The sequence below is a fragment of the Aspergillus aculeatus genome (genome assembly GCF_001890905.1).
Source record: "Aspergillus aculeatus ATCC 16872 unplaced genomic scaffold ASPACscaffold_19, whole genome shotgun sequence".
NCBI lineage: Eukaryota > Fungi > Ascomycota > Eurotiomycetes > Eurotiales > Aspergillaceae > Aspergillus > Aspergillus aculeatus.
This window is the reverse complement of record NW_017962994.1, coordinates 63,759-88,798: the sequence shown is the minus strand read 5'-3', so window position 1 is coordinate 88,798 and position 25,040 is coordinate 63,759. Positions and strand designations below refer to the sequence as shown.

The window sequence follows — 25,040 nt, the reverse complement described above, 5'->3', positions numbered from 1 at the left end:
CCTCCCCCTCCAGCCTGTCAGACTTTTTCTCTTCCTGCTGGCTCTTGCTTTTGTCACTCTTTTTCTGTCGGATTTCTCCTCCTTGAACACACAATGCCGTCTATCGTCCTAGATGATGCTGACCGGCTACGTCAGCGTTGGACGGAGCTGGTCACAGACGTGACCCCTTCACACCTCCCTACGGGTCTTTTTTCGAAACGTCAGACCAAGACTCCCGTAGGGAAGTTAGACGTCGACCTCGATGCATCCCTGATGCAAGCATGCTCTCAGGAGCACGATGTGTCTCCCTTGAACCTCGTCCAAGCGGCATGGGCTGCCATGCTGCGCTTGTATTCTGGCTGCGATGACATTACATACGGGGGCATCGGTCTCCAATCCTCCAACTCGAAGCAGCAAGTGACCGACGCGGCTCTGTGCCGGGTACGGCTGGAGTCAGACGTATCGATCCTCTCGATTCAACAGCAGACCCTAAAAGAAGGGCTGCAAAACGCAGAGCTGCTGCTCTCCTTTCCAGAAGCCTTGCAGGTCCTCACCAGTCTTGACCCAAAGCCGTGTAATACCGCACTCTGGCTGCGGGACTCTACCTCCAAGGCTGAAATCTCTGAGAATGAGATTGTCGGTGACAAGACTGTGTGTCTCTTCTTTGAACCATAGTTCTGTTCGGTTGCTAACTTTCTCTCGCTAGTTTGACTACGTCCTACAGATCGATCCCTCCTCATCCACCCTAGACTTAATATACCACAAACCTACGGTCTCGCAAGCCCAGGCCGAATATATCGCTAATACCTTCGCCGATATCTTACATAATGTCTGCTCTGATCCCTCCAAGCCGGTGTCCACTTTCTGCCTCCCCAGCGAATTGGACGCGCTTCAGATTGGAGCGTGGAACCGCATCCTTCCGAAAGGGAGTGCCGTGTGCGTTGACCGGCTGATTGAAGAGGCCGCACAGCGCACCCCCAATGCCCCAGCCATCTTCTCGTGGGATGGCCAGATGACGTACGCCCAGTTCAACCAGACCGCATGCCGTGTAGCCAACTATCTGGAGTCAGTCGGTGTGCGTCGGGGCCAGCTGGTTCCAGTCTGTTTTGAAAAGTCCCGCTGGACCATCATCACTATGATCGCCTTGTGGAAGGTCGGTGCCGCCTGGGTCCCTCTAGATCCACGACATCCCCGCCAGCGTATTGAGACGATTGTCCAAAGCGTAGAGGCCACGACGGTCATCACCTCCGAGGCCAACCAGGCGCTCTTGGCCGGAATCGCCCCGCAGGTGATTACAGTAGACGCCGCTCTGATCGAGAGGATTGAGACGAGGTCGGATGTCGAGTTCGAGTCACGATCGCGGCCACACGACATCTCCTTTGTCATGTTCACGTCTGGAAGTACCGGCAAACCCAAAGGTGTTGTTCATGAGCATGCGTCTGTGGCTTCGAGCGCCCTCCACCATGGTCCTGCCATGAACATCAACAAGGATACACGTGCCTTGCAGTTTGGTGCCTATACCTTCATCATCAGCACTTTTGAGATCTTCACCACCCTCATCTTCGGTGGATGTCTATGCATCCCTTCTGATCACGACCGTCATACCGATATCCGTCCTGCCCTCCGCTCCATGGATGCAAATTGGGCGATCTTCACCCCTAGTTTCGCCCGGTCTCTCGAGACAGAGGATGCTCCTACCTTGAAGACACTCATCCTGGCTGGTGAGGCAGTTGCCCAGGACATTATTGACCGATGGGCTGCCGTCGCTCGCTTGATCAACATCTACGGTGCCAGCGAGTGCTCTGTGTGTATGATCGGACCCATGGTCACGGACACCCCGCGCAGCTGCATCGGCCGAGCCGTCGGCGCCCTCTCGTGGATCGTCGATGCGAACGACCACGATCGGCTGGTCCCCATTGGAGCAGCTGGAGAGTTGATTATGGAGGGTCCCACCCTGGCGCGTGGCTACCTAGCCGACCCCGAGCGCACCCAAGCGGTCTACATCAAAGATCCCAAGTGGGCACAGCAACCGGGTATCACCCGTCAGTTCTACAAGACAGGCGATCTTGCTCGCTATGGCGACGACGGCAGGATCCATCTGATCGGCCGGAAGGACTTGCAGGTCAAGATCCGTGGCCAGAGAGTCGAGCTGACCGAGATCGAGGCGCACATGCGCGCCATCAATAACCAGGTCAAGACTGCGGTGTCGATGGTGCACCCACAGGGCAAGGCCATGCTGGTCGCCTTCATCTCCAGCCAGAGTGGCTTCGGTCCTGAGTTCCAGCACCCATTCCATGCTACGCCTGCGGACCATGCCGAAATTTCGAGCATCGCCTCGCAGATAAACAGCGAGCTTGTGCAGAGACTTCCGCCGTACATGATCCCTTCTGCGTTTATCCCGCTCACGTACATGCCCCTGACAGCCTCAGGTAAGACGGACCGACGCATGATTACTACGTTTGGCACCGGTCTGTCCTTGTCGGAGCTGGCGGCCCTCGCTGGAGGCGCGGCAAAGTCCACACGCACCATGCCTTCCACCGCAGATGAGAAGCAGCTCCAGCAACTATGGTCCGAAATCCTGCATTGTCCGCCCGAGGAGATCGGCGTGGAGGACAACTTCTTCCATCTGGGCGGTGACTCCATCGAGGCGATGAACCTGGTGCGGCGATGTCGAGCCGAGGGTTACCAGCTCCAGGTCAGCGACATCATGGATAATCTCGTGCTGCGCGACATGGCCAAGGTGATGGTGCCGGGTCGCCCCTCGACTGAGCTTCCCCCTGCACGTCCCTTCGAGCTTCTCGGCCAGGACGAGGAGAGCATCCGCTCGGAGATTCAGGTTGCCAGTGGATTCAAGGATGCAGAGCTGATCCAAGATGCGTATCCTTGCACACCGCTGCAGACTGGTTTGATGGCTCTCTCGGCCAAGATCTCCGGATCCTATATCGCCCGCCACACGCTTGAGTTGCCGGCGAACCTGAGCGTCGATCGCTTCAAGGAGCTGTGGGAGATTGTCGTCGCGAACAATGACGTGCTGCGTACGAGGATGGTGGAGACGGACCGCTACGGCACCGTGCAGATGGTCTGTCGTGACCGCATCCAATGGGGCTACGGTAGCGACTTGGAGCAGTATCTCCAGGCTGACGAGGCGATCCCCATGCATATGGGCGATGCTCTCACCCGACACGCCATCGTCGAGTCTGCCACAGATAAGATCTATTTCGTCTTGACCATCCACCACGCCATCTACGACGGGCTCTCCCTGGAGATGCTGTTCAATGACCTCCTGGACGCTCTACAGGGCAGTGTGCCCCCCGCGCGTCCGCAGTTCCGGGATTTCGTCCAGCACGTGGTAGATAAGAACAACGACGAGGCGACGGAGACGTACTGGCGTAACGATCTCGCTGAAGGCGACTTGATCGCGTTTCCCACCCTCCCCTCGGCTATGTATCAGCCTCTCGCCAACGAGTCGCTCATTCACAACCTCACGATCCACCGCAATGGTCCCTCTGACTTCACGACCGCAACTCTGATCCGTGCGGCCTGGACCCTGCTCCAGGCCCGCTACTGTGACTCCCCCGACACGGTCTTCGGCTGCACCGTCAGCGGACGCAATGCATCTGTGCGTGGTGTTGAAGACGTGGTCGGACCGGTCATCGCCACGGTGCCCATCAAGGCGCACCTGGAGCCCCAACAATCCGTCAATGACTACCTCAAGGCCATCCATGCTCACTCGGTGGAAATGACCCCTTACCAAAACTACGGCCTGCAAAACATTGCCCGCGTCTGCGACAATGCTCCCTCGGCGTGCAGCTTCCAGACTCTGCTTGTGATCCAGCCCGCCAGCTCGGTGCCCGAGGCCAGCCTGATCCAGCCTTTCTCGGCCCCGCGCGCGAGCTTCAGCACCGTAGCCCTCACGCTGGAGTGCAGCCTCTCCGCCGACGGGGGAGTTCTGGTGCACGTCCACTTCGACAACGCGGTCCTGCCCCGCGGCCAGGTCGAGCGCATCGTGCAGCAACTCGAGCATGTCTTGCAGCAGCTGGCGCAGGAGCCTGCCGGCCGCACGCTTGCCGACCTCGAGCTGATCAGCCCCCGCGACATGAGCGATCTCCTACACTGGAACCGCACGATCCCCGAAGCCACCGAGGACTGCGTCCACAACCTCATCGCCAAGAACACCATGGTGAATCCGACCGCCCCGGCCGTGTGCGCATGGGATGGCAACCTCACCTACGCTGAGCTCGACAACATCTCCTCGAAACTCGCCGCCCACCTCATGAACGCCGGCGTCGGGCCCGAGGTGTTCGTGCCGCTGTGCTTCGAGAAGTCGATGTGGACGATCGTCGCCATGCTGGCGACCATGAAAGCGGGCGGCGCGTTCGTGCCCATGGACGCGTCGCAGCCGTCCAGCCGCATGCAGCTAGTCGTCCAGGAGGTCAACGCGCATGTAATGCTGTGCTCGGAGGAGCAGCTGGGCCGGTGCCCGGGGCTCGTCGAGAAGGCGATCGCCGTCGGGCCGGGGATGGCGCAGGCGTCGATGCCGCAGATGTCGCAGACCCCCGTGGCGCCGTCCAACGCCGCATACGTGATCTTCACCTCGGGCAGCACGGGCACGCCCAAGGGGTCGGTGGTGGAGCACCGCGCCTTCTGTACGGGGGCGCTCGCCCACAAGGAAGGGTTGCAGATGGGGCGGCGCGTGCTGCAGTTTGCGTCCTACACGTTCGATGCGAGCGTGCTGGAGATCCTGTCGACGCTGGTGCAGGGCGGCTGCGTGTGCGTGCCCTCGGAGGCCGAGCGCCGCGGCAACATCGCCGAGGCCATGACTCGCATGAACGTCGACTGGGCGGTGCTGACCCCCTCCTTCGTCAGCACCATCGACCCGACCACCGTGCCCACCCTGGAGACCCTGTGTCTGGCCGGCGAGGCCATGACCGCCACCCACGTGGCCACCTGGACCCCTTATGTTCGCCTCGTCAACGGCTATGGCCCCAGCGAGTGCTGCGTCTGCAGCTCGTCCAACCGCCGCGTCATGCCCGGCACCGCGCCCAACGACATCGGCACCGCCGTCGGCGGCGCCTGCTGGGTGACCGACCGCGACGACCACAACAAGCTGGCCCCCGTGGGCTGCATCGGCGAGCTGCTGGTCGAGGGTCACACGCTGGCGCGCCACTACCTCAAGAACGCGGAGAAGACCGCCGCAGCGTTCATCCCGCGGCCCGCCTGGCTGCCCTGGTCGCGCTGCGACCGGCTGTACAAGACGGGCGATCTCGTCAAGTACGGCGCCGACGGGTCGCTGCAGTTCATCGGCCGCAAGGACACGCAGGTCAAGATCCGCGGGCAGCGCGTCGAGCTCGGCGAGATCGAGTACCACCTCTGCCTGCCGGCCGCGGTCTCGCAGGCGATCGTCTCGTACCCCAAGAAGGGGATCTACGCCAACAAGCTCATCGCCACGCTCGAGCTGACCGCCACCAGCGACGGCGACAAGCTCGCCCCGGTGGCTGGTCCCACGCTCGAGAAAACCGGCTTCGACGTGCCTGCGCTCTCTCGGTCCATGAGCGAGACGCTCCCCGCGCACATGGTGCCCGTGATCTGGATCGTGGTTGAGAAGATCCCCAGCTCGTCGTCGACGAAGATCGACCGCAAAGCTGTGGACACGTGGCTGGCACAGCTGCCGGAGGACTTCGCGCCGACGATGGGGCTGAAACGCAACGAGCCCACCGTGTCAATGCTGCGGCCGGACGAGGGCAAGGCGCTGGCGATCAGCAACAAGATCGCCAGCCTGGTCAGCCGCGACGACAGCAGCAGCATCCCCCTCCAGGGCCACGACTTCAACATCGCCTCGATGGGCATCGACTCGGTGCAGGTCATCAGCCTGGCCAGCTTCATCAAGCAGACCTACGGCGTCAAGGTCGACGTCTCGCGCATCCTGGACGGGCAGATGACCGTGCGCTCGCTGGCCGCCCTCCTCGACGCCGAGCTCACCGGCACCGCCCCGGCCTCCGCATCCCCGGCCTCCACTTTTGATGCCATGAAGGAAGCCACCGCGCTCATGAAGTCGATCATCACGCGCAGCCCCGTCAAGAAGACCGTCTTCGTGACCGGCGTCACGGGCTTCCTGGGCACGCAGATCCTGCGCCAGCTGTGCGATCGCCCGGATGTCGGACGAGTCATCGCGCACGTGCGCGCCGCGACGCCCTCCGAGGCGTTCATCCGCGTCAAGGACGCCGCCGTGCGCGCGCAGTGGTGGTCGGACTACTACCTGACCAAGCTGGACGTGTGGGCGGGCAACCTGGCGCAGCCGCGTCTGGGTCTAAAGCCCAAGCAATGGGCCTCACTCACCGGCGAGAGCCCCAACGAGGGCGGGCTGGTGCACGCGATCGTCCACGCGGGGGCGGCGGTGAACTGGAACGCGGGGACGGAGGTGCTGCGCGCGGCCAACGTGGACTCGACGGCGGAGCTGATCAAGGCGGCAGTCAGCTCGCCGGCGCGGCCGCGGCTGGTCTACGTCTCCGGCGGCCACCGGTGGCACCCGGACGAGGACGACCGGGAGATCGCGGCGGAGGTGGCGCACGCGAACGGGTACGCGCAGACCAAGTACCTGTCGGAGCTGCTGGTGAAGCAGTTCGCGGCGCGGTACGCGAGCCAGTTCGCGATCGTCAAGCCGGGGCTGATCCTGGGCACGCCGGAGGAGGGCGTGGCCAACACGGACGACTTCGTGTGGCGGCTGGCGTCGGCGGTGGTGGACGCGCGCTGCTACAGCCGCGACGTCGGCGAGTCGTCCTGGATGTTCGTGACCAGCAGCACCCGCGTCGCCGAGGAGACCATCCACCAGGCCTTCTGCCCCGCCGACGCCATGCGCACCGTCACCTTCATGACCGACGGCATCACCGAGCGCGAGTTCTGGGATATCTTCCACCACGAGCTCCAGTACCCGCTCCGCGCCGTCGACCATGCCACCTACCTCGAGACCCTGCAGCAGGCGATCCAGCGCGACGCCACGGGTCATCCGCTGTGGCCGGTGATGCAGGTGTTCGAGGCGATTGACGGCCGGCTCGGCGGCGGGGATGTCCTGCCCGATGCCAGTGTGGTGACTCCCTCGCAGCGCCAGCATGTCAAGGCTACCGTTCGCCGGAACGTGCAGTTCTTGGTGGACGCGGGGTTTATTGCTAGCCCCACGGGCAAGAAGATGCGGTATATGGCGGAGAAGGTGTTCCAGCGGTCGGGGAATGTGTGGGAGAATGTCAAGGGGATGGTTAATGGACTAGCTTAGGATGACAGTCCTATAGGATGGACTGGAAGGGATTGTAGTGTTTAGTGTTTTGTATGATAGCGTGATGTTTGGAGTATTGGGTACTTGGGATCTGATTAGGATAGCACTTAATGTGATTTTGCTCGTTCATCCTTCGTTTTCCGTCAATAGTCAGTGATTCCACTACATACTCAGACTAGACTTGAACATCAGGTGGAGCAGCTGAACCTCCGTGTAGGATGTTAGCTCAACCAATCTCGCATCAACCAGCCGATCCATCGATGGGTAGCGTCGAATATTGCCGATCAGGGCTAAGCAGGAGGAGGGAGGGTATAAGAAGGCGCATGTCCCCAGCCTGTCTCTTGTTCTTTTTCCTCTCTCACTCCTCCACTCAGCCCTAACTTCCCCTTCCTTCTCACCACATCCCCCCCCCAACCACACCCACGACCACAACCACACAACTATAAACCCAACCAACAGCCTCACACAACACACCGCAATTCTATCATCACAAACAATCTCCGACAAAAGCAAAATGGACATGTTCGCCCCCGCGCCTCCACCGCCCACCGCCCTAGGCCGGTACCGCACGCTCTCGTCGACCGCCGGCATCCGAGTCTCCCCTTTCCAACTCGGCGCGATGTCCATCGGCACCGCCTGGTCCGGGGGTCTGGGCTCAATGACCAAAGAAGCCAGCTTCGCGCTGCTAGACGCCTACCTCGCGGCCGGGGGCAACTTCATCGACACGGCTAACAACTACCAGAACGAGGAGTCGGAGCGGTGGATCGGAGAGTGGATGGCCCTGCGCGGGGTACGCGACCACCTGGTGGTGGCGACCAAGTACACGGGGCTGTACAAGCCGCCCAACCCTGCGCCTACCCCCTCCTCCCCCAACCAAGAAAACACCAGGGAGAGCAGCTACCACCCCTCCTACCCGAAGATCAACTTCGCCGGCAACCACCGGCGCAGCCTGCACCTGAGCGTGCACGACTCGCTGGCCAAGCTGCAGACCAGCTACCTGGATATCCTGTACGTGCACTGGTGGGACAGCACCACCTCCATCGAGGAGGTGATGGACAGCCTGCACATGCTGGTCCAGCAGGGCAAGGTGCTGTACCTGGGGATCTGCAACGCGCCGGCCTGGGTGGTCAGCGCGGCCAACACGTACGCGCGCCTGCAGGGCAAGACGCAGTTCAGCATCTACCAGGGGCGGTGGAACGTGCTGCACCGCGACTTGGAGAGGGAGGTGATCCCCATGGCGCGGCGGTTCGGGATGGCCGTCGCGCCGTGGGATGTGCTCGGCGGGGGCAAGTTCCAGTCCCCCCAGGCCATGGCCGCGCGAAGGGAGAATGGGGAAGGGCTGCGCAGGATGATGGGGAGCGGGGAGCAGAGCGAGGATGAGGTGCGAATGAGTGAGGCGCTGGCGAAGGTGGCGGCCGAGTTGGGGATCGAGTCGGTGACCGCCGTCGCGTTGGCGTATGTGCTGGCTAAACATCCGAATGTGTTTCCCGTGGTCGGCGGGAGGAAGGTCGAGCATCTCAGGGATAACATCCAGGCGTTGGAGGTGAGGTTGTCTGATGAGCAGATCCGGTTCTTGGAGAGCGTCAAGCCGTTGGAGTTGGGGTTTCCGCAGAATATGCTGGGTGAGGAACCCGGGGTTACGGGGAGGGAGGGCATGTCACTCGCTAATGCGGGGGTGGTTGATTTTGTCAAGTTTGAGAGGCCTGTGGGGTATGCTCAAGTTTAGGGGACGGTATCTTGGTTGCTGGTAAGGCACAGTGTGTCTCATATAGGTAATCATGCTAGTATACATAAATGAATTCGTCATTCTCGCGGTCCGTCAAATCCATCAGCCCCTGCTGGCCGGTCTCCTCTGTCGACATAGGCGCGTTATCGTCCTCATTCTGTGCGCCGCTCCGCATCGACAGATCCTGCAGTTTGGCCGGCTTGCCATTCTTCACGCGCCGTTTCTCCTGCATGCGGTTCAGCACCACCAGGTTGGCCCACTGCATCAGCGTGACTCCCACCAACGCCACAAAGATCCCCAGACACGCCTTCAGCCCCGGCCGATACGTCGGAGCATCCTTGGCATCAAACAGCAAGGGCCCGATGATGTTGCCCGAGGAGGTCGCAGCATTGAACAAACTCATGCAGACACTCTGCTTCGTCGTGCCACCGGTGTTGGAGACAATCCACGCCACGATCAAGGGATTGCCCCCGAACAAGAACGCCAGCAGGTAGAAACCCGCCATGAGCGCCCCGTTGGCACTGCTATCCCGGGGCAGCGCATACAGCATCGCCAGACCGGCGACCACGGGCAGCACCAGCGCCGCCAGGATGACCCCCTTCATGCTCGCCTTCTGGGCCAGGTAGCTCGCCAGCAGGATGATGATCACCTGCACCGCGCCGAAGGGCATGTTCAGCAGCGTCACATGGTCCGTGCCGAAGCCTAGCCCCTTCAGGATCAGCGGGCCGAAGACGTTGGTCACCGAGGCCCCGATGTTCAGGAGCAGCGCCAGCCCGATCCAGAGGTAGGTCTTGGGCTCCAGCACCGCTTCGACCAGGTGGCTCATCTTGTACTCCCGGGTGCCCGTGCCCGTCTGGTTGGCGCGCAGCCGCTCCACGGCTTGTTCCTTCTCGCTCTCGGTGAGGAAGCGGGCCGTCTCAATGTCGTCGTCGAGGCGCCAGTAGATGATCGGGCTGGTGACGATGGTAAGGAGGCCGACGAAGAGGAAGATTCTGCCCGCATTTCTTGATTAGCATTGCTAGTTGGATGCAATGGATGCAGGAGGGGATCTCACATCTGCCACCCCTTCAAGACATCGGACTTGATCTGACTCAATCCATAGGACAGCGCAGCGGCGATGACGGTCGCCCAGCCGTTGGTGGAGTAGAATGCCGCCACGCGGATCGGCTGCTCGGCGCGACGATACCATCGAGCCACAAGGATGGAGAACAGTGGCAGACAGCCAGCCTCAAACAGTCCGAGGAAGAATCGCGCCGCGAGGAGCTGGCTGAAGTTGTGGCACGCGGCCATGCAGGTCTGAGCGATGCCCCAGCCGAGACACAGACTGGGCATGAGGATCCGGGGTCGGACCTTGACGATGACTATCAGGGGTCAGTTATCACCCCCCAGTTTTTATTCGTTGTACTCACGCCAAGAAGAACACGGCTGCCAGGCCAGCTGGGCGATGGGAGCGATCGACCCGATCAGCGAGTACTGGTTGCCCGTGAGGTGCGTGTCCTCGGTCATACCGTAGGTGGCCCCAAACCCCAGGACGGTCTTATCCAGAATCTGCAGGAAATACACCCAGACCAGGATGGTCAGGATGGCCCAGTCGGTTTTGCGTTTGATTCTCTGGCCATCCTCTTCGGTCAGGGGGATGCGCGGGCGAGGAACGGGGTCAAAGTCGGGAGATGCAGGGTCAGAGCCCTCGATGTGAAGAGCAGCAGGCTTAATGTCATTGTCCATGATGTCGGATGGAAGTATGGATGAGAGAGAAATCTGGGGAAGGGTGGGGAGGGGAAAGATCTACCCCATATAACACCGACAAATGCGGGAAGATTACTAGTCCATTCAGCAAAGTGCCACCCCCACGGACCTGATGAGCTGGTGGTACGATAGGAGCCCTTGCCGGTTTGTAGCAGAGGTCGAGTCGGACACGGCAAAAAGTCAAGGCCAAGCAAGGCCCAGGCAAGGACCGAGGCAAAATGGGCCGACTTCCCCGCTGTCGATCCCCCGTCATTCGATTTCCATCTGCCTCTGGTTCTCGCCCCCCCCCCCCCACCGTTGCACGGGGGCCTCTGGGTTTAGCCTTTATATGCCTGATAGCCAGGAAATTCAAGGTTCCTAGCTTGTTGGTCTGTTTGTCTGGTCAGGTCAGATGATGATGATGACGACGGTGCATCTCATGCAAGGATCTGCTTGTCCCTCACTGGATGCGAGCGCGGTTGCATCAAGCTTGTGGCTTGTGGCGAAACACCAACCCCCACGTCCACGACTGACGGAGGGTCCAAGCGGCCTTGCATCAGATACTCTCCTCATTCTCTTACTTCTCACAAAAGAAGCGATCACAGAAAGACAGATAAGCTTGTCTCTCGGTACGGCGGGCTAATGCACCAGTAGATATTATCATAAACCGATCATCATCGGTATGGTCCCATGACAGGCTCTAGAACAAGATGAGGCGGTCAGGTTCTTATGATGGCAACTCATACCGGACCTCTCCAGGACCCTCCATCTCCGCGGGTACTGATGCACGCGAGTATTTGGGATTCTTCGAGAAAGCCGGTAACTCATGCGATGGCCCAAACTCGCTCCTCGTATCCATCGGGATCATTGCCTCTCGGCTAGCTACCTTCCTACGTCGCCAGAGCAGGTACCAGGCCAGTCCGATCGCCAGTAACAGCGCACAGCCCAGACCCACTCCCACTCCCACTCCGATCTTTGCTCCGGTACCCGACCCCGAAGTCATCGCGGCCGGGGTTGTGGTCTCTGCCGAGGCCGATGCGGCGGTGACAGCCGCTGATGCAGTCAACGCCACAGAGGGGACGGATGTGGCAGACGTAGATACTGCCGTTGTCGTTGAGGTTCCGACTGCTGTCGTGGTAGTCGTACCCGCAGAGATATTGAAGTAGTGGCTGGCGAACACCCCGTCCCAGTCTTCCAGGTCGGTCGCATCGCGGATCTGAAAGAAGAAGACTACGCCGTCGCTCAGGTTTCTTTGCGTGCTGACCACCCAGTCGTAGCTGGTGACCCCGCTGAGATTGGCTGCCGTTGATAGTGGTTAGCATAATGACTACGGGACTCATGGCTGTCAGGTTGCGTACTTTGAAGCCACTCGTAGTCGGAATTGTCATTCTGCCAGAGCATCAGGGAGAGGTATTGGAGGCTGGTCGCCCATCGGAGCTGGACGGTCTGTTCGAGGGTGTAGACGGGGTCCTCCGAGTAATCGTGGATGGGGCCGCCGGTCGGAGGATTGTAGAAGATCCCTGCCTCTGCTCTCGCATGATTGATAAGGAAAGTGTATAGGCATAGGTAGAAGACGCATTTGACCATTTTGCTATGCTATAGGGTGGTGATTTACTCGGAACGTTGTTGCGAGTGTCTGATGCGTGGCTTCTCCCGTCCCAGGGAACAGAGTGAGTGAGAGAGAAGGATGCAAAAGGAGTCATACAGTGAGAGCGGGGAACTCGCTTGACCCCAAAAAAGGGCTTATCATTGCTACAGAGATCCCAAGGGGATGGTTCACCAATGATTACTATCGCTAGTAAGGTAAGAAGTGTCGCCATACCAACACATCGTTTTCTCTGTTGCTATTTTGAGCCCTTTCTCAGGGATAGTTGCATTGGAACGAATCACAGGCATAGTGTGCTGGGCTGAGGGCCGTTAGCACAAACGGTGGAGAAGTCTGACTCGCACCTCTAGGGGACTCCATCATGTTTTCTCTTTGGAGACATCACAGGCAGGGCAAGCCGACACAATGTGACCCTTGGGATGCGTGATGACGGGATGGTTCGACCGGGGTTAACGAGGTTAGCGCTAAAGCGCCGTCTGTCACTGGCTGCAACCAACCCTAACCATGCAGATAAGCTGCGCCGCCATCTTGGCCATGGACTACAATTTGGTGGACGTAAGGCCTGTCAGTGTCGTTATCGCGCCTGTGCGTTCGATCCGCATGGACTGTTGCCGCCCATGGCTCGACCAGCTGCCTGATAAAGGCTCAACCCTCGAGGCTCTCTTACCTGAGAGACATGTAGGCTAATTCGATATTCACCATCTGTTCAATATGCTTTTGGCATCACGACAGTGCCTCTGCCTCACCGCAGCAGGCTGCATTCTCTTGATCATAGCCACCTTGTACCGATATTCCCCGATCGCGTCCTATACAAAGCTAGAACACTCAGCTTCACCCTCGTCCGATGCTTCACCAGTCAGTGACGCAGCCAACTCGACATTAGGCGTAAGCCGTCCTTCTCCTATACACAGGACCAGTAAATGTTAACCTCAGACCAGTTCCAAGCGATCTTCGCCCTCTCCGCCGGCCCCTCCTGGCGAACACGAGGCCTCCTCGCCGCCGCCAACCTCACGGGACTAGAAATCACCCTCCCTCCCCAACCCCCCATCTCCGCCGCCGTAGTCACCGCATTCCAAGCCCTAGGCGACGGCACCCACCCAACCCAAGGCGCCAGCAAAGCCTGGCTCGCGCACCTCGACCTGATCAAACACATCCACCAATCCCGTCTGGACACCGCCCTAATCCTCGAAGACGACGTCGACTGGGACCGGGCCCTGCGTAGCCAAGCCCCGCGGATCGCCGCCGCGGTCCGCAACCTCACCCACACCCCGCCCACCGAGGACAACAACAACGACGCCCCCTACGGCCGGGCCTGGGACCTCCTGTGGCTCGGCCACTGCGGCGAGTTCTGGGAGGACAGCATCGAGACCGTGGTCTTCGACGACCCAGCCACAATTCCGCACGCGCAGTACTCCGGCTGGGCGAGGGAGTATATCGCGCGGTTGCCGGACCGGCGGCGGGCGGTGTATCGGTCGTATAATCCGGTGTGCTCGTTCGCGTACGCGCTGTCCCGCGACGGGGCGCAGAAGGTGCTTGAGCTGGTCGGGGGCGGTGGGGATGAGGCGTTTGATATTGCGGTTATGCATCATTGTCGTGCGGGGAGGCTGGAGTGTCTGTCTGTCGTGCCGGAGGTGGTGCATCAGTATTTCCCGGCGGAGCGGTTCGGGGTTAAGAGCTTGGTGGATGTGGGGAATGGGGAGGTGGATGGGCCGGGGAAGGGGGAAGAGGAGGGGGAGGACTTTGAGGCGGTGATGGGGTCGACGGAGAATATACTGGAGAGTGCCAGGTGTTGGGCTTTATGGCGGCAGACGTGTTTGAGGCTGTAGGTTTCGAGACTGGATATGGAATGTATCGGATACATGGCTGTTTTGGGTAGGGAAAAGAGAGGTCGGACCCGCGGGGTTTATACTGCACCTGGCGCATCTCGGAGTTGACCTCCGATGATTTGGGCGAGTGCGCTGTGTCATGTATGATAAGGTGTGTGAGTACTGGTTGTATAGTACCCTCTTCCTAAAGCTGTTGGGGGTGAAACGTATGTGGGTGCTAAATTGTGCCGAAGAAACGCCCTGACGGGAACAAAGATATATATGTGGACCCCGAGGTTTGACCACTGATTGACAAAAACCAACGGGGAAGTTTTTTCTGGGGGATTGGACACTTCCTGTACACCGAGTCAAGTCTCCAAGAAGCACTGACTGGATTTAGAGATAGTGAGATAGGGAAAAGGCTCGCTATGAGTTGATAGAGAACGGTTCTGTCGTGAGGTTGTGACTGCTGGTTCGAGGTGAAAAGATTTATTGTTTAGCCAGATATACATTAAGATTGAGGCCACTACCACAACAACAGGTGCTGTGGTCTAGTGGTATGACGTCACGTTGTGGCCGTGCCAGCCCCGGTTCGATTCCGGGCAGCGCCACTTTCTTTTTTGCTTTGTATTTGTTTTGCTAGCAAAATTCACTGAATGCCGATGTATTCGTGAGTAAACAAACCCATGATCTAGAATCCCACCAGATTAATCTCCAAACGGATTCTCAAACCCCAACGTCTCGCCCGCATTGCTATAAAGCCCCGCCGGCATTGGCCAGAAGCGCAACTCCATCCCCTGCACAATCGCCCGCTCCCTCTCATCCAACGCCGTAAAATACCACTCCTCCACGCAGTAAAGCAAGTCCCGTATCTCCTCGTCGAACAAAGCATTGCTCGGTCGGCCCGCGCGTTGGACTTCTACCTGAAAGCAATACGCCGGTTCACCCCACGGCTGCTCCTGACCCCCCGCTACAAATAACCCACCCCTCCGCGGACGCCACGGTACATAATCACAATCATCCTCCTCATCCCTCTCAGCGCCCAAGTCCCTGACCAACCCATCCACCTCCGGAACCATGCCCTCGCGCACAGCCCACAGCCAATGCATCGACCGCTCAACCGCCCAGTCCGCGAACGCCGCCCGCTCAAGCGCAGCATTCTCGGGACACAGCTCGTACTCCTCCCCGAACTCATCGACGACAAAGTACCGCCCACCCCCCGCAAGGAGGCGCAACCGGTCCGTCAACGCACTGATCGTGCGCGCGACATGATCGAGCCGGGCGCGCACCGCAGACGCCACGACCGGCCCATCACACAGCGCAACCGGGCTCGTGAACTCGTACCCGCCGTCCGTGGGGGCCACCATCCCCACGAACCACGGACGGTATTTATCCTTGACCACCTCGCTGCGGATCAGCGCGGCCATCTCCTCGGGCGTGCGGCGCCCCAGCGCGACCAGCAGCGCCGCCTCCCACTGTCGGCGCTGGGAGCGCCAGTCCCGCAGCCGGGCGTGGTAGGCGTCCGCCGCGGCGGTGAGTTTGGCTTGGTAGTCGCGCAGGGCGTTGCGGGCGACGAAGAGGCGGGTCCGCGGGTCGGTGAAGGGCGGGTGCAGGAGGACGTCGTCTGCGGGCAGGGCCTCGCCGCCCGCCTGCAGGAGGCTGTAGGTGCTGGAGTGGGTGTTGGGCGCTAGGTAGACGGGCTCGTAGGCTTGGTTGGTCAGGTAGTGGGCGTCGAGTCGGTGCGGGGGCAGGTCGCGGCTGAGGCCGACGCGGATGCGTTGGGGTGAGAGGTCGTCGAAGGCTGGGATTGCTGGGGGGAGGGGCTGGGTGCGCCAGGTGAGGAATTCATTTAGGGTTATGGGTTATGTGGGCTTGGTGGGGGAGGAGGCGGATCGGGCTGATGGGGAGAGAGCTGGTTGTCGAGGGGGGCCGCTTGCCTGCCATTTTGATATGCGAGATTACCAAAAATTGCGATTGTTGAAGAAGGCGGATGGTGGACACGGAGGTGTTGGTGCGCTGAGAAGGACTTTAGGCTTGTGAGAGGAGATGGTGGATCGCGATAACAATATTGCTGGAGAGAAGAGTAAGAGGGGAGAGCAGGTATCTGGAACCAAACTGTATGTAAGATTCAAGTGAGAGGATTATGGCGAGAATCAGAGCAACGGAAAGAAAGCCGCGAGCCAGCAGAGGAAGCCTGGGTGAAGAATGGCTGTTTCGACTCGTTAAGAAGTAAGATCTCGACGTGCCCTTCTCTTGACCCAAATAACCCAGCCCGCAGAAATGCCTCTGATGCCGATCAGGCTCTGGGGGCTACATTTTTGGAAGCGAAAGAGTATAAAGCCGGAGATTTCAGATCAAGCCTGAGGACCAAGCTGATCTCGATCATGAGATGCCTTGGCTATTCGCAACAGTCAACAAATCATCCGAGTCCTGACTATGTGAGTGATGCATTGGGTAACGATGCGAGAAAAGACACTAATTCATCTAGTAAGCTACCACTACAAACAAACAAGAAGTATAGACGTGGCTGATGCATCCACCAGGCTGAACACGGAACGAGCAGAAGCAGGAGCAATCTCAAACAAAGGTATAGTACAGCACCGCGACTAGCATCCACAACATAAGCATTCCACGATCTCGAAGCAGCACTCGCAAGCCTCCTCGCAGAGAAAACAACAGCACATGGTCAAAAGACTGAGAGCCGTTAGCCAAAGTCAGGTCAGCTCGGGTCCAGGTCAGCACATACCAGGTGGTGAGACACCCACGGTCCTTGGACTGCGACTGCTCTTGCGGGGGAGCATACTGCATTTGCTGGGGAGGTGGGTATTGACCACCGGGAGGTGGGTAACTAGAAAGATCTCATTAGTAACAGATTCGCCTAGTAGACTCGGCTACTCCTCTGCTAACGTACTATCCCTGTGGTGGAGGTGGCGGTTGTTGTTGACCGTAGTATGACATGGTGGGTTTTATGGGGGGATGTGAGCACCGACAACAGGAAAAAAGCTGGGACTGAGCCGGGGGATGGGCAAAGGGCAGTAAGCCCGCCTATTATTATAATTCAAACGAGCCCGGACAGCCTAGGCAGAAAGGATTGGCATTTGCCCAAGTCAGCCCTGCCGAGAGGAGAAATCAAACTGGTTCCTCTTGGCCCTGCAGTTGTCGCTGGGGGGTGGTTCCACCCTCCCGGTTGCCATTGGGCCCAGGGACAGGGTAATCGTCGACAGTAATCAATAGTCGGGAGCCGATGTGACGGAAAGAGGAGGTTCAGTCATCCTCAATGGCAGCGTTGGCGCGTGGGGAGGTTACACGTTGGGAGTCCCAGAATAGATAGGTAACACCACACGCCGAGTCTCGAATTGCTTTTTGGGCGCTTGCATTGTGATCGTGGCGGCTGGGAAAAAGTCGGCGTATGCGACAACGACTGGACAGATTAGCCATCTGGGTGCATGAAGTGGATTTGTGCCAATGCTCTATGGTGTTTGCCAAGCAGTCCCCAGCAGTCGTGAGGGTCTCCAGGGTCATGGGAGCAAGAGGAATCGGCGGCCGCGGAGCGAGATTGTGGATGAAGACCGTCAGAAACGCCAAGACTGGCGCTTCGCCCCTTAAGGCTGGACTGGAGGAAGACATGTTTCCGCCCCTCTTCAAGCGCCAATTGGCAATGCAGCCAAGAAGGACTTGCTGCCTCGAGTGTGGACAAGGGGGGGGGGTTGCATCTTGCATGCAGAAATAGTGCTGCCTAGTAGATGGGCCAATCTTTACAAGACGCATGACTATTTGCCACCATACATCAGCTTGGGCTTGTAGCTCAGTGGTAGAGCGCTCGCTTCGCATGCGAGAGGTCAGGGGTTCGATTCCCCCCAAGTCCAATCTTTTTGGCCCTACGCTTCCTTTTTAGCTTCCTTCTCGGCTGCTGTTTAGCGACTGGGCCAATAGTGTTGTGGTCTGGGGCCGGCGTGGTTGCGCCCTTCCATGGTGTGTCTGTTTTTTGCCGCCTTCTTCCAGAAACGACTTGGTGGCGTCTCTCTACGGCCAGCCCCATTCTAATACACATCTTTGTTGCCAAGTGACCTCTAGAGCTATGTACAATCCAGGGACTTTCAAGACCCCGTAGTTACGCTGACCGCATATCACAACCAAGCTCGCCATAAAAGGACGGATTTCAGTGTGAAGACATCACCCACGACAGCCGCGCGATATGCATCGATGAACCTCAGTACCACCATCCACCACAGGCACGTGGCTTGACAGGCCGCACGTAGCATCAGCTTCGGACCGTCAATCCGTGCTACTCAGCCTAGCCAATCCGCTGCTTTCGCCTCACCCAAACCTCCTGCTCGGCAGGCCCCGCGGCCCCCTCCTCCGATGCCGGGGGATCCCGCAATTGCACCTCCCAAACCTTCAACTTGTAGTTGCCACGGTCTGCCTGCCCTGAGAACAGATCGAACGACCACCCGTGCTTGGGACAGTTGATGCCCGCGCTGAGAGTGACACCGAAATCCTCGATATCAAAGACGCTGCCCCAGGATAGTGGATATAGGGCGTGAGGGCATTGCTGGGGGGTATATATGCATCAATGCTTGCTGGTCTACACAACACTCTTAGGATCTAGAATAAAGAAAGAAGGCTTACATGATCAATGGCGTGGAATTTGCCCTTATACCGAAAGACGAGGACCTGCTCGTTGATGTTGCCCGGCATGTCCAGGTCCGCCTCGACGGGGGTGTCGGACGGGCACTCGTCCGTGGTGGCCGTGGTGGCCGTGGTGGGGACATGGAATGCCTTGCAGCTGGCTTTGATCCGCGACTTGGCATCCTCGGAGTCGACGTCCGGGAAGTCGGATGTGAGGCCGACCTTGCGCCAGGTGGCTGCTGTCTGTGATGGTCGGTGGAAGGGGTTCATTGCTGGTATGGGATGGGAGTATAGTTGGGAAAGTGACAATTGAAGTCGATGTGACTCGCTCGCTTTTTCGCGCCTGCCGGGGGAGGGGGGAGGGGGGAGGGAATTTCCGAAGGGCGATTAGTCATCCACCTGAAGTGTTTCTCCGCACCCCACATAAATTTCCCCAGCACAAGAAAGAGGGCTGTCGCATTCCTGTGGTGGTGTTCGGGTTGGATCCAATTGAGACTCAATCCGATATCGGGCATCGCCAGTTCCACTGTAGCAATCGCAAATACTTTCTCGTTCAATACACATACACAGTATAGCACAGGTCCGGCCGGGAGACGGAAATCACAAAACAAAGCTGAGGCAGGTCCAAGCGCCAGACCATACGCTACCAAAATCAACCCGGAAACCACAAACATCCATAGCCCCTATGACACGTCAAGAGACGACAGACAGGACAGGCACACAGCTCAGCGGATGCTCAGACACATGCCGTCCTTGAGCGCCTTGATCATATCCTTGGTCAAGGGATCCTTCTTGTTGAAGCTCTGCGCCTTGCGCTCGGCGGGCGAGTAAGTGGTGATATCCAAGGAGTCTCCACCGATCGACGCCTTGCCCCGGCGGCCCGCCCCATAGGCAGTGGCCTTGTTCTTGCGCTCGTACGCCTTGAAGCCCGCCGCCCAGCCCCAGGGATCCTGGGCGGCTGCGGGGAGTTCCACGTTCTGCTCCTCGGCCTCCTCCTCGGCCTCCTCCTCGGCCTCAGCGATGATGTCGGCGATGTTCGACGGCCCGTACATGATGATGTTGTGCTTGGCGCCGTAGGCGAGCAGGTACGGCACAAAGTGCTCCCCGGCGTAGGCCTTCTTTTTCTCCTTCTTCCCCTCTGGCGCCTCGATGAACCAACCCGTCCGAGCGCATGGCGTCGGCTTCCCGCGCGACCATCCCCATGACCCAGCCGAGGTTGCGCACGTGGGCCAACTGACCCTGTTGCTCGAGTTCTACCAGCACGCTCAGGAACATCAGCTCGAGGATGATTATGGTCTCCCCGAAGAGGCCGCCGTCGTCAATTCTGGCAACTGATAAGCACCGCCCATAGCATTTGTATCAGCAGAGAGTGAGTCCTACCCAACCATGGGGTCGAGCGAGTCGGTGTTGAACAGCAGGGCGAGCGCCTCGCAGATGGCCCACTGCTCCTTCCAGTTGCCGGCGGCCTCGTGGAAGTCGAGCAGCATGTTCTGGGCCACTTCGATGGCGCCGTAGCCGGCGTGGTCGTTGAAGGTGTACATGTCAAAGGCATCCGGGTTGCGCAGATTCAGCATCTCCTGGTAGGTATTCAAAGCGCTGCATGCCGGCGCGCGAGATGGTCCAGCGGTGGTCGGGATGGTCGGCCGCCGGCTTGCGACACATGCAGCTCTTCCCCGCGTCGCAGTCGGTCGTAGGCTCGTCGTTCTCGTTCTCGCTGTCCTCCTCGTCGTCTTCGTCCTCTTCCGCCCTGGGGACCCGGCAGATGCAGATAAACTCGTAGGGGTTGGGCTTCTGCTTGATGAAGAGGTGATAGGCGACATCGGCATTACCGGAGGCGGAGACCGCGGCCCAGCGCTTGTTGCGCGGGATGTTAGCTGTTTCGGATGCCATTGTGTGTTGAGGTGAGATGAAAATGAGATGAAATGAGATGAGCTGTGGAAGGAATGAAGATGGGATGAGAAATGGGAATGGGGGGGGTGAATGGTAAAATAAAAGGAAAAGGATAGAATTTGAATGTGTTGAACGTGATCATCGATGGATTAAATTCCACCCATGATAAGTTAACTAGGCGTGTTTGTTTGTCACAACGCGCGCGGGACGCGTTGTTTGCTTGTGGTGTCGTCATTTACCACCTAGAAAATTAAAGAAACCTCGGCACCGTTAAGTTACTGTCCATCACTCATGTTTAGTGCCACTTTCTGCCGTGTCTCTACATCCTGCACTCTTTCTGAAGCAGAATCATTTGTGCCGGAACTGACTTTGTGGCAAAAGTAAGGGAGTCTTTGACAGGCATGTCATGGGTGGAGCGCTATGTGGGCCCCTGTCAGATCACCTTCTGTACAGTACGCGGTATGCATCCTCCCTACCTGTCGATCAAAGGCCTCGGAAAGACCGGGAGTGAAGACTACAATCAATTCCAACCGTGATATCGAAGGAGAGATGTGAATGGAAGGACCCCCCAGAAACCCGTGCCCGTGGATGGACACTGCAAGAAAGAGGCCCGATTAGGTAAGCTGGCTCTTTGCGCACGGCCAATCATGGCCCGAGAACTCATTTCCTCAGCTTTGACTGACTGCATACTTCCAGCTGAAGAACAACCACTGAAGAGCCTGTTATGTATGTTTCTGGAACCTATAGAAACTGCTTGTCTCCAGACACAAATCACTGTTGAGGCTTATTGGTCTGTGACCAAGTAAGCGGATGTACTGTGCAGCAATGCTACCCTGTACCTCACTTATCTCCGACCCAGCTGCCCAGCACAGCATCAGATACCCAATGATCAAGAGCGATGGATGTCTCGAAACTACGGACCTGAAGGCATATTGCTTGAGATGATACTACGTCAAGCATTACAGTACAGCGATTCGAACCAAAGACCTTACCAGATGAAAACATGTGTACTGAACAGCAGACGACCGCGTATATCAAGAAGTTCTCCAGAAGAAAAGATTCGGCAAGCATAAGATACCAAAGCTATGAATTCAGAGCCGATAACTTGATTACTGCATCGAAACTAGTTTCCAACTGCCCGTGAGTCCCTGGCAGCGACCCGTCTGACGGACACAATCCCTACTGTGCAATCAGCTGAGCAATGTCTACATCCTGTTTGTACGTGCAGTCAGCATCCAGTCAGTGCGGTCACAGGCGAAAAATGCCACCATACCTTCTCGTTGAAATCGTCTCGTCCCGTGTAATACCGATCTAGGGACTCATAGGTCATTGTCGGCATACCAGGAACCAAAGCAAGGTCCCACCCCGCAGATATCGCAGCTGCATCACCGCCCTCGCGCACCCTCTCTGCAAGCTGCGCATCCGACGGCACGTTGAATGCAAAGCGTTGAAGAATTTCTTCTTTCTGCTCTACGGAGCCCCGCATCCAATCCAAATAATGTGGCTTGTTCGGCTCGTCCATCTCCTGTCGACCCCCACGACGCGAGACATTGTCCGCGACCAGCACGGACTTACCAGGCTTCAGCAGCCCCAATCTCTCGGCCAGCCAGAGATCAGGGAGATAGCGATCCTTGAAGTGATCGAGGAAGAGGACATCAATCCCATCGTCGAACACCCCTTGACTCATCAGCCGGGCCAGAGACAAATGCGCCGGGGCCACCAGCAGGGTGATAAAATCCTTCAACCCGGCCAAGTCGATCAGAAGACTTGCAATGGCTGCGTTGACGGGGTTGATCTCTAGACTGAAATAGTGCTGGCCTCCGGCTTGGCGCACCGCGTGGCCGAACAGAATGGTCGAATACCCGACGTACCCGCCAAGCTCGACCATGATTTGCGGCTTTCGCTCGGCAATAAGCGAGGAGACCACGGCGCCTTTCTCCGGGCCAATGTGAATCAGATGGGACTGCTCTCGGGCGAACCGGTCAATCTCTGCCAAGACTGCTGCCGGGTTGCCACGGAGGGAGGTCTCCAGATGAGGCAGGGAGAAGATGTGTTGCAGGAGAACGAGCTCGCGGCCGTCCTGTTGCCACGCAACTATTTAGCTCCTGCTGCTTGACTGTGACTGGGAGGTAGGTGACATACTTCACGGTTATACCTGGGATTACCCATCTCGGATGCTTGAATTTATGCTTGATGCTAAAGATCGAAGGGAGTGTCCTGCGGAAAAAAAAGGTGATTACATGCCTACTGCATTCTGGACCACAGCCGACCATTTTATCCCTGGAACGCCCGCCCCGATATCCATGGTCCTTGGATTGTATGATTCCTATCAGATTACTGCCGAAGTCCGAGGTCTTGGCTCTCGCAAACCGGTATCGAATCGGGGCTAGCGTGGCGGTAGAAACCCGATGGAACCGGGTAGGGCTCAAGTCAAGCCCTAATCAGATACATTCTTTCGCAGACGCCTTCATAGGACAATCACATTAAATAAGCGCCGAGCCATGCCGATTTTGATAATCTGATCATCTGATAAACTCTGTTTCTTCGCCATCGTTTGCATGCGTGCTACTCAGCCTTGTCGAGATGGTTTTTCCAGGCAAGCTAAGCTCCGGCTGTGTACTCTGTCGGAAGCGAAAGGTCAAGGTACGAGGGAACTTGTTCCTTAGTGCTCTACATTTTTTCGGCAATATTTGTACATATACTGACAATCAAGTCCAGTGCGACGAAGGCAAGCCGGGCTGTCAGCGCTGCAGCACGCACGGGGTCTCTTGTCCAGGCTATCCCGACTCCTTCGCTTTCCGAGGATATGAGCTTGCGCAGGGAAGCACTGCCGGGAAGTTGAAAGTCGTCCGAAACGCGAGGTCATCTCCCTCTAGCCCACGTGAGCTGAAGCAGAAGAAGGTCGACTCCGCGAAGATGCAGCCAAGAAGCACGATTGCTTCAATCATTCCAGAGGACAGCGAGCTGATGTCACTATGCTACTTTCACCACCACCATGTGCTGAGAGTCCAGCGATCGCCCTGCGAGGGCCATCTGGCCTTCTTCCCGGACCTCTTCCAAGAGCGGGGCAACGATCCGTGCTTCAAGCATGCCGTTCTCTCGGTGTCCTACCTGACGCTCTTCCACAGGGCGCGGGTGCCCAAGTTCCAGATCAATGCACGAAGGCACTATGGTGTGGCCTTGCGGCTGTTGAATCAGGCGCTGAGCTTCAGCCAGGCGCAAGTACGCGATGAGATCTTCGCCGCCTCGTTGTTCTTGAGCATGTTCTCGGTAGGTAGGCCTGACAAGGATATACAACGAACACTGATACCGAACGTGACTAACCGAGGACCTGGCTAGGATTTGAGCGGGGAGGGTGCGACGACAGGATCCCTGAACCCCCACATCCCCGGCATCTACTCCCTCATGCAACTGCGCGGCGTCCCGTCGAGAAGCAACAAGTATAGCCGGCGCCTCTGCGGCTGGGCGTACACCCAAATGGTGAGTACCAACGCGCCCTCCCGTTGCAACCAACAGAGCACGCCCTAAGCCCACCCCGCAGCAAGTGCAAGCGATGATCCGCCGGGAATTCCGATATGCCTGCATGCCGCCCTCCTTCGACGGGATCACCCGCCCGTGCACCGTGATCCGCTCCTCGATCCTGACGGGCAAACTCTCCGACTTCTGCATGCAGGTCACCGTCGCTCGTTGTCGCACGAGCGCCTCGTCCCCGATCCCCGCCGACACCCTGCACGCGCTGCTGGTCCAGGCGTGCACCCTGCTGATCGAGCTCCACAACTGGCAAGCCACCATCCCCGACCACTGGCGCAACCAATATGAGAATCCTACACCCGCACCTACACCCTCGCCGCTCTCCGAGCACGCCGCCGCCGATTCTCACAGCACGTCCGAATCCAGCGCGCGGGATCCGTGGACCACCTGCTTCCTAGCCGGGGTGCAGGCGGCCCAGATCTCGTTCTACCAGCAGTTCCTCGACTGCTGGGAGGAGTGGTGCTTCCTGCAGGGCCGACACGCTTCCCTACCCGAGTTGGCGGTGCTGGGGCTTCCGGATGATCCGGCGATGTTCCTGCTGGATGGGATCGCGTATCTGGTGGAGGTGATCTGCGCGACGGTCACGAGTACGCTTGGCGGTCTTGATGCAGAGGCACGCCACCGATTCCGGTTGCATGAGCATGCCAAGCTGGCCAATGGGTATACGCTGCTCTGGCCGATGTGGGTGGTCGTCAACTGCCCCTTCGCCGACCCGGATCAGATCATGCTCTGTCGGGCGGCGATTGAGTGTGTGGGCTCCACCATGGGGTATAAGCTGGCCTTGCATTTAATTGAGCCGGGCCGTGGGGGTGGGCTGACTCCTGACTGAAGCATGGGTCTCACTGTTCGAGAAGGTAAACGGTATCCTATCGGATACCTGAC

At 58.5% G+C, this 25,040-nt stretch overlaps 10 protein-coding genes and 2 non-coding genes across 12 annotated transcripts; 6 read left to right on the top strand and 6 right to left on the bottom strand.

Annotated features, from left to right (window-relative positions):
- Positions 1 to 919: 919 nt before the first annotated feature.
- On the top strand, positions 920 to 5,671 carry ASPACDRAFT_394 (uncharacterized protein; the record flags this gene model as incomplete). The annotated part of the gene is made up of 5 exons (XM_020200583.1): positions 920 to 3,973; positions 4,013 to 4,749; positions 4,846 to 5,095; positions 5,156 to 5,365; positions 5,492 to 5,671. Coding segments are annotated over 5 exons (4,431 nt in total), but the record flags the coding sequence as incomplete, so codon positions are not given.
- A 1,988-nt stretch (positions 5,672 to 7,659) lies between these two features.
- On the top strand, positions 7,660 to 8,972 carry ASPACDRAFT_1875712 (uncharacterized protein; the record flags this gene model as incomplete). Its single annotated transcript, XM_020198064.1, has 2 exons — positions 7,660 to 8,077; positions 8,144 to 8,972. The coding sequence occupies exons 1-2, from the start codon at positions 7,761 to 7,763 to the stop codon at positions 8,970 to 8,972; spliced, it is 1,146 nt and encodes a 381-aa protein (XP_020051941.1). The 5' UTR covers positions 7,660 to 7,760.
- Positions 8,973 to 9,027: 55 nt separating this feature from the next.
- Positions 9,028 to 10,697, bottom strand: ASPACDRAFT_35823 (putative MFS transporter; the record flags this gene model as incomplete). Its single annotated transcript, XM_020200157.1, has 3 exons — positions 9,028 to 9,964; positions 10,027 to 10,333; positions 10,382 to 10,697. The coding sequence occupies 3 exons, from the start codon at positions 10,695 to 10,697 to the stop codon at positions 9,028 to 9,030; spliced, it is 1,560 nt and encodes a 519-aa protein (XP_020051940.1).
- Positions 10,698 to 11,013: 316 nt separating this feature from the next.
- Positions 11,014 to 12,532, bottom strand: ASPACDRAFT_126400 (uncharacterized protein). Its single transcript, XM_020196924.1, has 2 exons — positions 12,056 to 12,532; positions 11,014 to 11,996 (listed from the first exon to the last, which is right to left on the bottom strand). Exons 1-2 carry the CDS (start codon positions 12,282 to 12,284, stop codon positions 11,425 to 11,427), a joined length of 801 nt encoding a protein of 266 aa, XP_020051939.1. The 5' UTR covers positions 12,285 to 12,532; the 3' UTR covers positions 11,014 to 11,424.
- A 482-nt stretch (positions 12,533 to 13,014) lies between these two features.
- ASPACDRAFT_64094 (glycosyltransferase family 25 protein) lies at positions 13,015 to 14,129 on the top strand (the record flags this gene model as incomplete). Its single annotated transcript, XM_020203963.1, has 2 exons — positions 13,015 to 13,188; positions 13,242 to 14,129. 2 exons carry the CDS (start codon positions 13,015 to 13,017, stop codon positions 14,127 to 14,129), a joined length of 1,062 nt encoding a protein of 353 aa, XP_020051938.1.
- A 519-nt stretch (positions 14,130 to 14,648) lies between these two features.
- ASPACDRAFT_t294 lies at positions 14,649 to 14,719 on the top strand. The gene has a single exon. It is a non-coding gene; the product is annotated as a tRNA-His (tRNA).
- A 96-nt stretch (positions 14,720 to 14,815) lies between these two features.
- Positions 14,816 to 17,066, bottom strand: ASPACDRAFT_47487 (uncharacterized protein; the record flags this gene model as incomplete). Its single annotated transcript, XM_020201968.1, has 4 exons — positions 14,816 to 15,931; positions 16,742 to 16,802; positions 16,855 to 16,956; positions 17,020 to 17,066. The coding sequence occupies 4 exons, from the start codon at positions 17,064 to 17,066 to the stop codon at positions 14,816 to 14,818; spliced, it is 1,326 nt and encodes a 441-aa protein (XP_020051937.1).
- An 836-nt stretch (positions 17,067 to 17,902) lies between these two features.
- On the top strand, positions 17,903 to 17,974 carry ASPACDRAFT_t295. Its single transcript has one exon. It is a non-coding gene; the product is annotated as a tRNA-Ala (tRNA).
- Positions 17,975 to 18,402: 428 nt separating this feature from the next.
- Positions 18,403 to 19,007, bottom strand: ASPACDRAFT_64092 (Rieske (2Fe-2S) protein; the record flags this gene model as incomplete). The annotated part of the gene is made up of 2 exons (XM_020203962.1): positions 18,403 to 18,660; positions 18,738 to 19,007. The coding sequence occupies 2 exons, from the start codon at positions 19,005 to 19,007 to the stop codon at positions 18,403 to 18,405; spliced, it is 528 nt and encodes a 175-aa protein (XP_020051936.1).
- Positions 19,008 to 19,462: 455 nt separating this feature from the next.
- On the bottom strand, positions 19,463 to 20,627 carry ASPACDRAFT_47485 (uncharacterized protein; the record flags this gene model as incomplete). The annotated part of the gene is made up of 3 exons (XM_020201967.1): positions 19,463 to 19,990; positions 20,123 to 20,333; positions 20,398 to 20,627. 3 exons carry the CDS (start codon positions 20,625 to 20,627, stop codon positions 19,463 to 19,465), a joined length of 969 nt encoding a protein of 322 aa, XP_020051935.1.
- Positions 20,628 to 21,653: 1,026 nt separating this feature from the next.
- ASPACDRAFT_81751 (O-methyltransferase) lies at positions 21,654 to 22,833 on the bottom strand. The gene is made up of 3 exons (XM_020205949.1): positions 22,770 to 22,833; positions 21,901 to 22,707; positions 21,654 to 21,839 (listed from the first exon to the last, which is right to left on the bottom strand). Exons 1-3 carry the CDS (start codon positions 22,794 to 22,796, stop codon positions 21,807 to 21,809), a joined length of 867 nt encoding a protein of 288 aa, XP_020051934.1. The 5' UTR covers positions 22,797 to 22,833; the 3' UTR covers positions 21,654 to 21,806.
- A 377-nt stretch (positions 22,834 to 23,210) lies between these two features.
- On the top strand, positions 23,211 to 24,987 carry ASPACDRAFT_47483 (Zn(II)2Cys6 transcription factor; the record flags this gene model as incomplete). The annotated part of the gene is made up of 4 exons (XM_020201966.1): positions 23,211 to 23,270; positions 23,346 to 23,897; positions 23,967 to 24,107; positions 24,169 to 24,987. 4 exons carry the CDS (start codon positions 23,211 to 23,213, stop codon positions 24,985 to 24,987), a joined length of 1,572 nt encoding a protein of 523 aa, XP_020051933.1.
- Between the last annotated feature and the right edge of the window lie 53 nt (positions 24,988 to 25,040).